At 34.7% G+C, this 14,237-nt stretch overlaps 1 protein-coding gene across 4 annotated transcripts in view; it reads left to right on the top strand.

Annotated features, from left to right (window-relative positions):
- LOC131426566 (monocarboxylate transporter 5) overlaps positions 1-13,513 on the top strand; it is a 58,044-nt gene extending 44,531 nt beyond the window's left edge. For all 4 annotated transcript variants that reach the window (XM_058589408.1, XM_058589410.1, XM_058589411.1 and 1 more), the window contains 5 exons: positions 390-827; positions 897-985; positions 11,647-12,253; positions 12,308-12,508; positions 12,580-13,513. In XM_058589408.1, coding sequence (XP_058445391.1) covers positions 390-827; positions 897-985; positions 11,647-12,253; positions 12,308-12,508; positions 12,580-12,779 — 1,535 coding nt within the window. In that variant the 3' untranslated portion in view covers positions 12,780-13,513. The remainder of the gene's footprint in view (positions 1-389; positions 828-896; positions 986-11,646; positions 12,254-12,307; positions 12,509-12,579) is intronic.
- Positions 13,514-14,237: the final 724 nt, after the last annotated feature.

The following is a 14,237-nucleotide window of genomic DNA, read 5'->3' as shown; positions in this document are numbered from 1 at the left end:
CGACGACTGACTGGTCCCGACCTACGCCAAGGCATACTTTGTTATCTTGGTAAACTATCGCGTGGCGGTTGGTAGGGGAAAAAGGTAACACACGAACTTACCCTCGTCAGCTGCCATAGAAGCAGCAGCAGTAGTCGATGTCAAGGCTATCTTGGACAGGCATTGTTTTACTGCACTAAATTGACACAATAAAATATTGATAGAGAACGGCTTCGGGAAGTGTTTGTTGCAGGACTAGGCTACGGGGGAAGGGTGCAATCGATTTTCACTTGAGAACATGACTTTGAACCGGGAAAAAAACATGCTTGTCTTTCATGTTTTTTTGTTGTCTTTTGATGTTTGAAGTTACAATTTTTTTGTTGTCTTGATAATGATTTTTTTTTCCGTAGGTCCCGTTTCGTCCTCGCTGGTCAATCGGTACGGCTGCCGGGCGGTTACGATAGCCGGTTCGGTGCTAGCTTCGGCCTGTCTGGCCGTCAGCGTCTACGCCCGGAATGTCTTCACGCTGTTCATCACGATCGGTTTCGGTACCGGACTGGGACTCGGTTTGATCTACCTACCGGCCATCGTCAGTGTGACGATGTACTTCGAACGATTGCGTTCACTGGCCACCGGAATTGCGGTGTGCGGTTCCGGACTGGGTACGTTCATCTTCGCTCCCGTCACGGACATACTGATCACGAAACTTGGCTGGCAGAACGCTCTGCTCGTTATGGCGGTGATTGTACTGGGAACGTCCGTTTTCGGTGCCATGTTCCGTCCGTTAAAAGCCGTCGAACCACCACCGATCGAGGCACCGAAAGTTGACGCACCACATTCCAAAGCAGGTTCGGAAAAAGAAACTAAATAAATAGCAATGATTTCAACTAACTTTCAATTGATCTTTTTTTTTCTAGCATCCATCAAAGAATCCATCGAAGAAGATGAGCACAGCCTTAACCGTTCGCAAAGCATTGGAAATTCGCCTAGAATCGCTCTGGGATCGGTGAGTACCTTTTGACATTTTGACATGGTCGTATTTTATTAGCTTTACGTTCCGTCTTTAATTCGTCAGTGCATAACAGTTAATGGTGAACTGTTATGCCCCCCTAGCAGTTCAACATAAACTGATAGGCAGACGAGAATCCTCTGCTATTTGCAGAACACCTTGTTCCTGTACGTCATGTACGTTCTGTTCTTTTTCCTTAACGTTTTGTAATTGTTTCTAAATTGTATGTACCACCTGTTCTTGTACTATCTGCACTTTCTGTACCGCTTCCTGCACTCTCCGCACTTGTGCCAGTAATCTCAGTACTTGTTTCTATCATTTCTGTAATTGTTTTTTTACTTTCCGCACTACTTTTGCACCTGTTCATGTACCTCTTACACTTGTTCATGTGCATTTTGCACTTTTTTCCTCCTATTTCTGGCGAATCTGAAGTAGAGTGGTATTTTTCTGCATGTTCCGTCAAAATGAATCAACTGACAATTGTTTTTAATTCGGTCTCACCATTTTTTTTTTCAAAATGAGTACGCTTTGCACTTCGAAGCAGTTTTTTTCGTGGGGCATTTTAAATGTCCGAAAATGACCCAAACAAAATACATGCAAACATCGAACCAGTTTACGAGAAAGCGGGTGAATCGTTTCAAAAATGTGTGACATGTCGATATGTTTTCGAATCTCGGTTCTCTGGATGAAATAACCTCAAAAGAGGCAAAATAAATGGTTCGAGTGGAGGTAGTTTTTGGGAAAAATACTCAGAAAATCTCGTTCTAAGTATCCTTTGAAGGTATCAAGTGTTTATTGATGCTGAAGGTGAATGGACTTGCTATTAATGTATGTCTCTGAATGAAGTTTCAGTGCATTTCGACAACAATAATAACATCTACGGTGAAGATACAGATTCACATTTCTGGAGTTTTAAGACAACCACGAATCATAAAATAACCAAATAACCTACGTCTGTTCATTTGGCGCCCATACTGCATTGAACATGTGGTTTGAAATAAAGAAACACGTGAATCAAGTAGGCTTAGTAAAATTACGACATAAAACAGTGCCGGTTTGCGCGCCAAACGATTTTACTAATAATCTAGTATTCATAGTTTGCTCTCCAGACGGCAAGCATTGCACAGCTCGACGCACGCGCTAAACAATCATCGAAGATCTAGCAAGCATTGAGTGGAAAATCTCCAATTCCATAAGCAGCCCTTACACGTGACAATATTATTGTCAATTCAAAGTATTGTCAATACCGTCAATCCAATTGACTTGATAACTTGAGTCCGCATTTTTCGAGAAAATCAAGCGTTTGGAGCTTCAAATATTGCAAATGAATATTAAAATATTGAGAGAAGAGGCCATTGCACATATTTAACAGTTTCTCTCTGGAGAGAAAGTATTGTCGGATTGATGGGCAGTTTTGATTTTTTGACAATATTTTCGTCAATCCAATGAAGTTTCCATTACACGATCAAAAGTATTGTCAATACTCCTTGTATTGACAATAATATTGTCTCGTGTAAGGGCTGCTATACAAAACAATTTTATAGATTTCCCCTCTTTCTCGATGGATTTTCAAAATATCCTATTGAGGTTTTCGAAATCGAAAATTTGTTTTTGATGCCAAATGTCTTAGAATTACATGAGACGTCAAGATTTTTTTTTATCTCGAAAAAAAAAATTATTTGAGATTTCTAAAATCGAATTCTTTTTTTTATGCCAAATACCTCAAAAAACGTCAAAATTTTGTGTTATCTTGAAAGGAAACTTTTTTTTGAAAAATCTCGGCGTTATCTCGAAAACAATTTCTTTTCTTTGAAAAATCTCGACTCCGAAACTAGAAAAAATTGAGATTTCCGAAATCGTTTTTTTTATTCCCGATATCCAAAAAAACGTCAAGATTAAGATTTTGTGTTATAAAAATTCTTCTGTTCAAAAATCTCGACTCTGAGATTTCTGAAATCGATTTTTTTTATGCCAAATGTCTTAGAATTGCATGAAACGTCAAGATTTAGTTTTTTTTTTAATCTTGACTCTGGGATTGAAAAAAAAATTAGAGATTTTCGAAATAGAATTTTTTTTTATGCCAAATGTCTTAGAAGGAAACGTCAAGATTTTATGTTATCTTGAAAAAATAACACTTTTTTTGGAAAATTTCGACGTTATTCCGAATAAATTTTTTTTTAATCTAAATTCTCAAAAATATATGTTTTCTTTTAGTTACAATTCTTATTTTTTGATGCCAAATGTCTTAGAATTGCATGAAACATCATGATTTTGTGATATCTCGGAAACAAAAAAAAAATTTTTTTAAATCTCCATTCTCGAAAAAAAAATCTTTTTTTTTTTAAATCTCGACTCGGAAACTAGAAAAAATTTTGAGATTTCCTAAATCGAATTTTTTTAAATGCGAAAACGTTAAGATTTTATGTTATCTTAAAAAAAAACATTTTTTGGAAAATCTCGACGTTATCTCGAATAAATTGTTTTTTTTATTTCACTATTTCATCAAAAATATGATTTGAAAGCAATGCGGAAAACTCTTTACTTTCGCTTGGGGTTTTCGCGCAAGGACGACGATTTTAAGATAGTCAGGCACATACCTTCAACTGACTGCATATAAAAGGGGAGCCGTGGTCGAAAATCGATCATTTCTTCTTGTGCGTTGGATGGAAGCAGACGTCGTGGGAATGATTCAATCAACCAGCAGCTTCGGAGAGTGCACCTTCTGCGTGATATAAAGCCTCAAACGCTTAGGTCGTGCTTTCATTTGGACTTCAATCGTCGGGAGCAGCAGTCGTCAATGCTTTCATTTGGACTTCGGTCGTCAGGTCGCAGAGCCAGTTTCCCTTCGAAGAAGATCGATTACATCATCCTGTTGGTGGTCGTTTGCATTGGAGCAAAATACAATGGAAAATGGACAACAATGTGGAACATTCTGCAAAATCAACCCTTCTAATGGCTCTAAATGTTACCTAAAGAACTATAAAGATTGCTTTTTTGTAAATCGAAAATTAAAATTATCAGTGTAGTGCAAATCTAAGATAATTTGATCAGTTTTTTGCAAATTTCACAGTTCTAAATTCGCAACAGTGTTTAAACTCGTTTATTAGATATAAATATCTGTTTAATATCTTAGAAAATTATACAATTTGGCTCTTTTGGGATGCCAGAAATTATTTCCATGCAGCATTTTGATAGTATCTTTTACTAAAATATTGAAATCCGAAATGAAATAATCGACATCAAAATACTCTAAGGTGCCATTTAGAACCATAATTTTATACCCAAAGAATTATGCGAAATTTTACTGCACTATATTGTATACGGCCCATTTTTCAACCAGTTGTAGTTTGTAGTAAACTTTCTGCAGATTTGCTATATAAAATGCATAGCACCGACTCAGAAGCCATTCATTTCGAATTTGGCTGTCGTTGTCATCGTGTTGATTATGGTGCGATCGAGGAATCTCCAAGCGAAAAACAAAGCTTGTTACCGCAAGCGGAAGAAGCAGGAGACTCCAACAGAACACATATCAGTTTCGCATTCACGGACAACAGGTCATCCTGGAAATAGAAGACGGAAGTCAGCGGTATCCGCCTTCATAAAAGGTCCTTTTCAGAACCACCATCATAAGAAACTATACTGGTTATTTCGTAATATTTGTGTGTCAGAATGTTTAATGTTACTAATCTGTACTGTAGTTTAGGTGTATCGTTTCAAATTCTAGTAGTGTAAAAGGGCAAGACTTGCACAATTCACACTATCGATAAACTAATTTGTATTCTAAAGTATAAAGTAAGAGTGTCAGTTTTATTCGTATTCACGATATCCAGTTATGGCTCTGACATTACACACCCGTACTTTTTTTATGCCAAATGTCATGAATTGCATGAAACGTCAAGATTTTGTGATACCTCGAAAACAAAAAATCTCAATTCCCGATTTTGGGACTGGAAATTTTTTTCCAAAATTTCCAAAATAAATTTTTTTTGCCGAACATCTCAAAAAACGTCAAGGCTTTGTGCCATCTTGAAAAAAAAATTTTTTTTTGGGAAATCTCAAAAAAACTTCTTTTTTGGAAAAATCTCGACCCTGAGACTAAAAAAAATTTCGCGATCTCCGAAAGCGAAATTTATATTTTTTGATTCCGAATGTCATAGAATTCATGAAACGTCAAGATTTAGTTTTATCTCAAAAAAAAAATTTTTTTCTGAATCTCAACTCTCAGAAAAAAAAATCCTTTTTTATTGAAAATTTTTTGGAAAATTGTTTTTTTTTTTTCAAATTTCTATTCTCGAAACAAAATGTGTTTTGAAAAATCACGGATCTGAGACCAGAAAATAATGTTGAGATTTCCGAAAAAGATTTCTTTATGCCAAATGTCTCAAAATAACGTCAATTTTTTTTATCTTGAAAAAAAATGTTTTTTGAATAATCTCAATTCTCGAAAAATTTTTTTTCAATTTCGACTCTGGGAATAGAAAATTTATTGAGAAAACGAATTTTTTTTTTGATGCCGAATGTCTTAGAATTATATGAAACGTCAAGATTTTATGGTAACAAAAAAAAATTCTTTTTGAAAAATCTCAATTCTTGAAAAAAAAATTCGTTTTTTTTTTTTAAATCCTGATTTTGGACTGGAAAATTGTTTTCAAAATTTCCAAAATCAAATTTTGTATGCCAAATATCTCAAAAAATGTCAAGGTTTGGTGCCATCTTGAAAAAAATTTTTTAGAGAAATATCGAAAAAAAAACTTTTTTTTTTTTAATCTCGACTCTGAGACTGAAACAAATTTCGAGATCTCCGAAATCGAAATTTTTTTTTCTGATGCCGAATGTCTTTGAATTCATGAAACGTCAAGATTTAGTTTTATCTCGGAAAAAAAATTTCTAAATCTCAATTCTCAGAAAAAAATTATGTTTTTTTTTAAATTTTCGGAAAAAAATTTCTTTTTTCAAATTTCTATTCTCGAAACAAAATGTTTTTTGAAAATCTCTAATCTGGGACCAGAAAAAAATGTGGAGATTTCCAAAATAGATTTTTTATGCCAAATGTCTCAAAATAACGTCAAGATTTTATGTTATCTCGAAAAAAATGTGTTGTTAAAAATTTTTGACGTTATCTCGAATTTTTTTGAAAAATTCTCCAAAAAAATTTTTTTTTCTTAAATCTCGACTCTGGGACTAGAACAAAATTTGAGATTTCCTAAATCAATTTTATTTATGCCCGATATTTCAAAAAACGTCCAGATTTAATGTTATCCTGAAAAAAAAATTTTTTTTCTTAAAAAAATCTCGACTCTGGGACTAGAAATCTTTTAAATCTTGACTCTGGGATTGAAAAATAAATTGAGATTTTCGAAATAGGATATTTTTATGCCAAATGTCTTAGAATGAAACGTCAAGATTTAGTGTTATTTCGAAAAACAATTTTTTTTTAAATCTCGAATTGCGATTAGAAAAAATGTTGAGATTTCTAAAATCGAATTTTTTTATGCTAAATATCTAAAAATAAACGTCAAGATTTTGTGTTATCTCGAGAAAAAAAAAGTGTTGTTGAAAAATCTCGACGTTATCTCGAATTTTTTTTTGAAAAATTCTCAAAATAAATTCTTTTTTTTTAATCTTGACTCTGGGACTAGAAAAAATTTTGAGAATTCCGAAATCGATTTTTTTATGCCCGATATCTAAAAAAAATAGATTTTTTTGAATGCCAAATGTCTTTGAATTCATAAAACGTCAAGATTTAGTTTTTTTTAATCTTGACTCTGGGATTGGAAAAAAATTGAGATTTCCGAAATAGAATTTTTTTTTTATGCCAAATATCTAAAAAAATCTTTGATACCATATGTCTTAGAAATACATGAAACGTCAAGATTTTGTGGTACCTCGAAAACAAAAAAATAATTCGTTTTTAAAAATCTCAATTCTTGAAAAAAAATTATTTTTTTGAAAAATCTTGACTCTGGAACTGGAAAAAATTTTTCAAAATTTTCAAAATCAATTTTTTTTATGCCGAATATCTCAAAAAACGGAAAGGTTTGGTGCCATCTTGAAAAAAACATTTTTTTTGAGAAATCTCGAAAAAAATCCTTTTTTTTTTAAAAAAATCTCGACTCTGAGACTAAAACAAATTTCGAGAACTCCGAAATCGATATTCATTTTTTGATGCGGAATGTCTTTGAATTCATGAAACGTTGAGATTTTGTTTTATCTCGAAAAAAAACTTTTTTTTGAATCAAAATTCTCTGAAAAAAACCCTTTTTTTAAATTTTTGGAAATTTTTTTTTCCAAGTTCTATTCTCGAAACAAAATGTTTTTTTGAAAAATCTCGAATCTGGGACCAGAAAAAATTGTTTAGATTTCCGAAATAGATTTTTTTTATACCAAATATCTCAAAATAACGTCAAGATTTTTTGTTGTCTTGAAAAAAATTGTTTTTTGAATAATCTCGATTCTGAAACTTGAAAATATTTTTAAATTTCCGAAATTTTTTGAGAAATTGAAATTTTTTTGATACCAAATGTCATAGAATTACATGAAACATTAAGATTTTGTGTTACCTCGAAAACAAAAACATTTTTTTTAATCTTAATTCTTGAAAAAAAAATTTCTTTGAAAAATATCGACTCTGGGACTAAAAAATTTTTTTTTAGATTTCCGTAATCGACATTCTATTTCTATGCCAAATATCTGACAAAAAGGTCAAGATTTTCTGTTACCTCGAGAAAAAATTTTTTTTTGTCTTTTTTTTTGAAAAATCTCGAAAAAAATTTGAGATTTCCAAACAAAACTATTCTTAGAATTCATAAAACGTCAAGATTTAGTTAGGATTAGAAAAAAAAATTGAGATTTCCGAAATAGAATTTTTTTTGATGCCAAATATCTTTAAAAAAAACGTCAAGATTTTGTGTTATCTCTAAAAAATGTGTCGTTGAAAAATCTCGACGTTATCTCAATTTTTTTTGAAAGATTCTCAAACAATTTTTTTTTTAAATCTCGTCTCTGAGGCTAAAAATAATTTTGAGATTTCCGAAATCGAAATTTTCTTTGATACCACATGTCTTACAATTACATGAAATGTCAAGATTTTGTGGTACAAAAAAATTCATTTTGAAAAATCTCAATTCTTGAAAAAAAATTTCTTTTTTTTTTAATCTTTGGGACTGGAAAAATTTTTCCAAAATTTCCAAAATCAATTTTTTTATGCCGAATACCTCAAAAAACGTCAAGGTTTTGTGCCATCTTGAAAAAAATCTTTTTTTTTGGAAAATCTCGAATAACTTCTGTTTTGGAAAAATCTCGACTCTGAGACTAAGAAAAATTTCGAGATCTCCGAAATCGAAATTTATATTTTTACTGCCGAATGTCTTTGAATTCATGAAACGTTAAGATTTTGTTTTATATCGAAAATTTTTTTTTCTGAATCTTGATTCTCAGAAAAAAAATACTTTTATTAGAAAAGTTTATGGACAAAAATTTTTTTTTTAATTTTTTTCTCGATAAAAAAATTTTTTTACTGAAATACTTTTTTGAAGACTCTGGGACAAAATTTTGAGATTTCCGAAATCGATTTTTTGTATGCCAAATGTCTTAAAATTCATGAAATAACAAGATTTTGTGTTATCTCGAAAATAAAAATATTATTTTTAAATCTCAATTCTTGAGAAAAAAAATTTCTTTGAAAAATATCTGGGACTACAATTTTTTTTTATATTTCCATAATCGAAATTCTATTTCTATGCCAAATATCTCAAAAAAAAGGTGGGTGGGTAATGCCAGAGACATAACTTGATGTCGTGAATACGAAAACAACTGACATATTCCTTAACACTTCCGAATATCAATTAGTTGATCAAATGTATGAAATTGTATGTAGAATTTGAAACGATGCACCTAAACTAAAGTACAGATTAGTTACATTTAACATTCTGAAACACAAATATTATGAAATAACTAGTATAGTTCTTTATAATAAAATAATGGTGGCTCTGAAAAGAACCTTTTATGAAAGCGTTTGTGATGAGTTGAAATCGAATTCCGATGGATGCCGCTGACTTCCGTCATCTAGGGTAACAGAGGTATTTGGCCCACTTTAGGATTGATTTTTTTTTGGCCCACTTTGTAAAAATATCCACCAAATGTTGTAATATCTTTGAAAAACTCTTCCGCAATAGGTAATTTAATGTGATAAGCTTCAAATTAATGCAACATGGGTTACTTAACATTGATAAAATCCGAGAAAACCGATAAAGTTTTTCAGGTGGGCCAAAATATATGAACTGGCCAAAATACCTCGGTTACCCTAATTCCAGGCTGAACTATTGTACGTGGGTGCGATACTGATATGGTTGGTGTAGGTGTAGCGTTTACAACCGATTAAAATCTTCCAATAAAGAAAACATTAATTCGCTGGTTTGATCAATGATACAATAGGCCTAATTTATTGAACGAAACTATCAATATGCTGTAGGGATTCGTTTCTAGCATTCAGAAGGGTCAAATTGCGTAATTCTCTAAACATTAAACTCTGGAATATTTTTCGCAAAAACAAAGAAGGCTTCACTTGATCTCGATTACTGTGAATTTTACACAGCGAAAAGTGCACAAATCTATCCAAACTGTTCTAGATTTGCACTAAACTGGGGATATTTACCTTCGATTTGCGAACAACAAATCCTAACAGTTCTTTAGAAAACTTTTGAGCCATCAGAACGGCTGATTTTGTGTAATGCTCTCCACCGTTGCTTTTGCATCAATGCAAATGTCGTGCAGCTGTGACGTAATCGCTCTTGTCGGAAGCGAAACTAGCTTTGCAAACGACACAAAATACATCTACTCGCAGTGGGGATAGAATCCAAACTGATCCAATTTTTGTTAGGAGCTTTCTTTTTACGTGATTTCGTTTGTAACTTTTTCACTAATGGGTGGTCCTAACGGCTATAAAAATAGCCGCATACAGAATTTTAATGTCGATTATTTCATTTCGGATTTGCATTTCCTTGAAAGAAACTATCAGGATACTATACGGGACATTCCTGCCCTTCAGAAGGACCAAATTGTGGAACTCACTACGATATTAAGCACTCTTCGGAGCATTTTTCTCGAACGATTTGTTGTACAGCAGCAGATATTTTGTTCTCTTCCTCAGAACGCGTTCTGATTGGCTGGTGTTGACATGGGTCAAATAAGACAGGTTTTTCAATAGTGTACTATTGAAATACTTCAATGCTTTTGCTATACACGTTTAAGTTGAAAAATTTCGTTTCTTTTGGTAGTTAGATTATATAAATCCTTTCACAGATCACTGAGCTATGAGCTTTAAAAAAACGAGAAAGGCAAACGCGCCTTATGAATTATCCTCTTTTATACTCGTTTATACCAAACATTTCAGGAAAGTGTAATTTTGAATTATTCGAGATTATGTCGCAAAATTTAAAATTTTATCATAAAATTGTGATCATATTTCCGATGGCATGTAGCAAAAATTATGTTGATTCGTTAGATACAACAAGAGATATTCACGATCAAAAACATCACTCTCTCAGAGAGTAAATTTTGAAAAGGCACCCCATAGTAAAGTAAGTCGTATTCACGACAAAAAAGGTCAAGATTTTCTGTTGCCTTTTTTTGTAAGTCTAAATCTCGAAAAAAAATTGTTGTTTTGAAAAATCTCGATACTCGAAAAAATATGTTTTTTTTTTTCGAAATCTCGACTCTGAAACTAGAATAAATTTTGAGAGTTCTGAAATCGAATTTTTGTTTGATACCAAAACAATTTTGTGGTATCTAAAAAAGATTTTTTTTTTGAAAAATCAAGACTCTGGGACTAGAAAAAAATTTTAGATTTCCGAAATCAAAAATTTTCTTTCGATTGCAAATGTCTTAGAATTCATGAAATGTCAAGATTTCGTGTTATCTCGAAATACAACTTTTTTTGAAAAATCTCGACTCTGGGACATAACGAAAATCTCCAAAAAATTTCTAACCCCAGAGTCGATTTTTTGCAACAAAAAAAATTACAAATAACACTTGATCTATACGTTTCATGCAATTCTAAGAAGTGTCGATTTCGGAAATTCCATGTATCGAAACTGTTCTGGTAAAACAATTCAATTCTCATTTATATAATACTAATCATCGATGACAGGAAAATTGAGTTCAGATTGAACTTTGAGGACTGAAAGTTTCCTAGCTTCAATTGTGTTGAATCATTACATTAATCTACTGCTGAGTCGATACCCATTTTTCATGATTCACATTATTTTCAACATGTGACCAAATGAGATTTAGAACTAATTGGATTGATTTTTGCTTCGTTTGAAGTTTGTGAATGTAACCGGAAGAGTCAAAGTCTGCACGAGGAACCAGCTCACCACAGATCCGTATTAGAATCAGATCAATTGTGGAAGGGTTTCTCACGGGAGAGAAATACGTTGGACTGTTTGGAAGTAAAACTGAAACATAACCAGCGGAGAGATAGGAAGTAATTTTCCTTTTCGGTTATTTCACTCTGAATGTCTTGCATTTAGATCATCAATTACGATAAATTTAGATCAATACTCATTCCAGTAAATCAGTGGGTCGCTTTTCAATTTGACATGTGGTTTAAGAAATGTTACATAAAGATTCATTGATTTTGTTTTTCTTTCTTTTCGTAGAACGGCCATTCCAAGAGTGGTTCAAACCTGAACCGCAAGTACAGCCAGGAAGATCTTGCCCAAAGTCAACCGTTGGTTTCCCCGCCCGGCACGTTCGACCAGGTCACGATCAAACGGGCGGAAAGTGGCACCATGTACCGGAAGGATGCCCTCTATACCGGATCGGTTCACAATATCGCCTCCCGGCACGCTTCCAGTGTCAGTCTGGCGATGCATTCCAAGGGAGGACCGTACGGATCGCTTCAAGCCGGCGGTAAACCACTGGGCGGTGAAGATGAGAAATCCCTGTGCTGTGGGTGTATTCCGTGCTCGAAGGAAACCTCCGACACCTACAAGGAGATGATGAACTTTTCGATTCTGCGTGATCCGGTTTTCATCATTTTCACCGTGTCCAACTTCCTGACCAGTGTCGGGTTTAACGTTCCTTACGTCTATCTGGCAGCACAGGCCAACGCACTGAATATTGACACAAAGCAGGCCAGTTATCTGTTGGGAGTGATCGGAATCGCCAACACAGTAGGCCGTATTATTTTGGGTTACCTTTCCGATAAACCTTGGGTAAATCGATTGCTGGTTTACAATCTGTGCCTCACCATTTGTGGTCTTGGTAAGTTTTTGGAGATCTCTCAGTGGAAACATTTATTCTCATTTCATCCAACAGCGACTGCCTTCTCCGTGCTGTGCCTCGATTTCTACAGTCTTGCCACCTACTCGGCGGTGTTCGGTTTCACGATCGGTGCCTACGTCGGCCTGACCTCGGTCATTCTGGTCGATCTGCTCGGGCTGGACAAGCTAACGAATGCCTTCGGTTTGCTGTTGCTATTCCAGGGAATTGCATCCTTCCTGGGACCTCCGCTAGCCGGTAAGTGACCGTGCCGTCTATCAATCTATCAATTTGTACACGATTTTAATCCCCCTCTTCTTCGTTCACAGGATGGCTCTACGATTTGACCCTCTCGTACAATCCGGGTTTCATCTTGGCCGGCAGTGTGATCGCCCTGAGCGGTGTTATTCTGTTTTCCATTCCACCGCTGCAGCGGCACCTGGCCCGGAAAAGGGCAACGGAAGCGATTGCGAGGGCGGCTGCCGCCACCGCCGCCGGTTACGGCGATATTCCGTTGCAAGACAGATGAGCCTTCGCCGCCCCTTCCCATCGACCTACACGCTCAAGAACCAGAAAGTTTCCGCTTCCCTTGTTCGCCTAGTATACGTAATATGCGCGCTCAATAGTCTAAGTAAGACAAATGAAACAAAACAAAACAAAAAGAAACACTCACATCCCTGCGATCCAAAGACCCGAGAGCTTGTTGAAGAACTGGACCAAGTTGTGATAGCTACTAAGTAGGACACGAATTTGCCTATATCGATATAGAATAGCACTGATACAGCAGATACAGAAGATGATTTAGGACGAAGTAATATGACTAGAAGAAGTTTCGTAGGTTTAAGTCACAAAGTCATCCATCTATTTTTCTACTCGTGCCATGTTCGCACAAAAAAACCAAAACCTAGGAATACAGGATTAGAGCCGTTACTGTTCAAATAGTTGTAGGATTTTATTTTGTTTCTATAGGAATTTAAGGAAAGCCAACGGCGGCACGTACGTAACATATCGACGAAAGTGATTCGAGAGTGCTATTTTAGACGGAAGCCGAGATCGACGGACGGAACGAGAAACAAATGCGCGATGAAAGTTGAATCGGATGGCGATTCCCCTGTTTGTGTGCTGCGATGAGAATGTACCGAATCCATGAATTTACGCGACTATTTACTAGCAACAAGAGGAATGCGGCGTTAAAGCCGACAGTTTATATTTCTAAAAACAAAAACGTTAGTTAATTAAATTGATTATCATAAACATATAAAAGGGTTTTAATGTTTCGATTTCGTCATGGTTTTTATGAATTATGAAGTATTTTACCATTACTGTTATTTTGCCTACAATTCCACTGGACGTGCTTTGCATTTAAATCCCCTGTTACGAAAAATTTCGGTCGATATCTTGTGAGTTTTTGCAAAGAAATTTAATTGTTCGCCGGTGCATTGGATTGGCAAATATGCTCCAGCGATGAAATAAATTCCATGAATGGTTTCAACTTCGATTCCCAAGCTTTCAAAAACTTTAGTATTGAAAGAAGGTAAAATTCGATGTTTAATTTGCCGTTGAACAAAAATGGCAACTCCACCACCCATTCCAGTAAACCTGTCAAATCGATGAACCACATAATGTAGATTGTTGAAAGTTTCTGTCACAAAAGCAATACGAATTTTATGAACTTTGAGAAAATTATAAAATTCATCATCACTCGATCTTATATCAGGTGCTTTCGCCGATTTTGTTTCCAAAATTAAATGCTTTATTGCGAAAAAGTGGTTACAGATGTATTGTTCAAAGTATTGTTCGTCGCTAGCGACAACTTTCTCCCATCTTTCCGGCAATTTGCGGATCCCGGCTCGATAAAAGGAGTCCTCTTTTGATGCTATCCATGAAGCCATCCATTTTTCCTTCGAACTCTTCGAAGGATTGAAAATGTTGATCTGCCAGGCCGTGGGCCATCGAACGGAATAGGTGGAGGTCAGAAGGGGCGACA

This window comes from Malaya genurostris, chromosome 1, assembly GCF_030247185.1.
Source record: "Malaya genurostris strain Urasoe2022 chromosome 1, Malgen_1.1, whole genome shotgun sequence".
Taxonomy (NCBI): domain Eukaryota; kingdom Metazoa; phylum Arthropoda; class Insecta; order Diptera; family Culicidae; genus Malaya; species Malaya genurostris.
The sequence above is the reverse complement of the archived record's forward strand: the minus strand, read 5'-3'. Positions and strand labels throughout refer to the sequence as shown.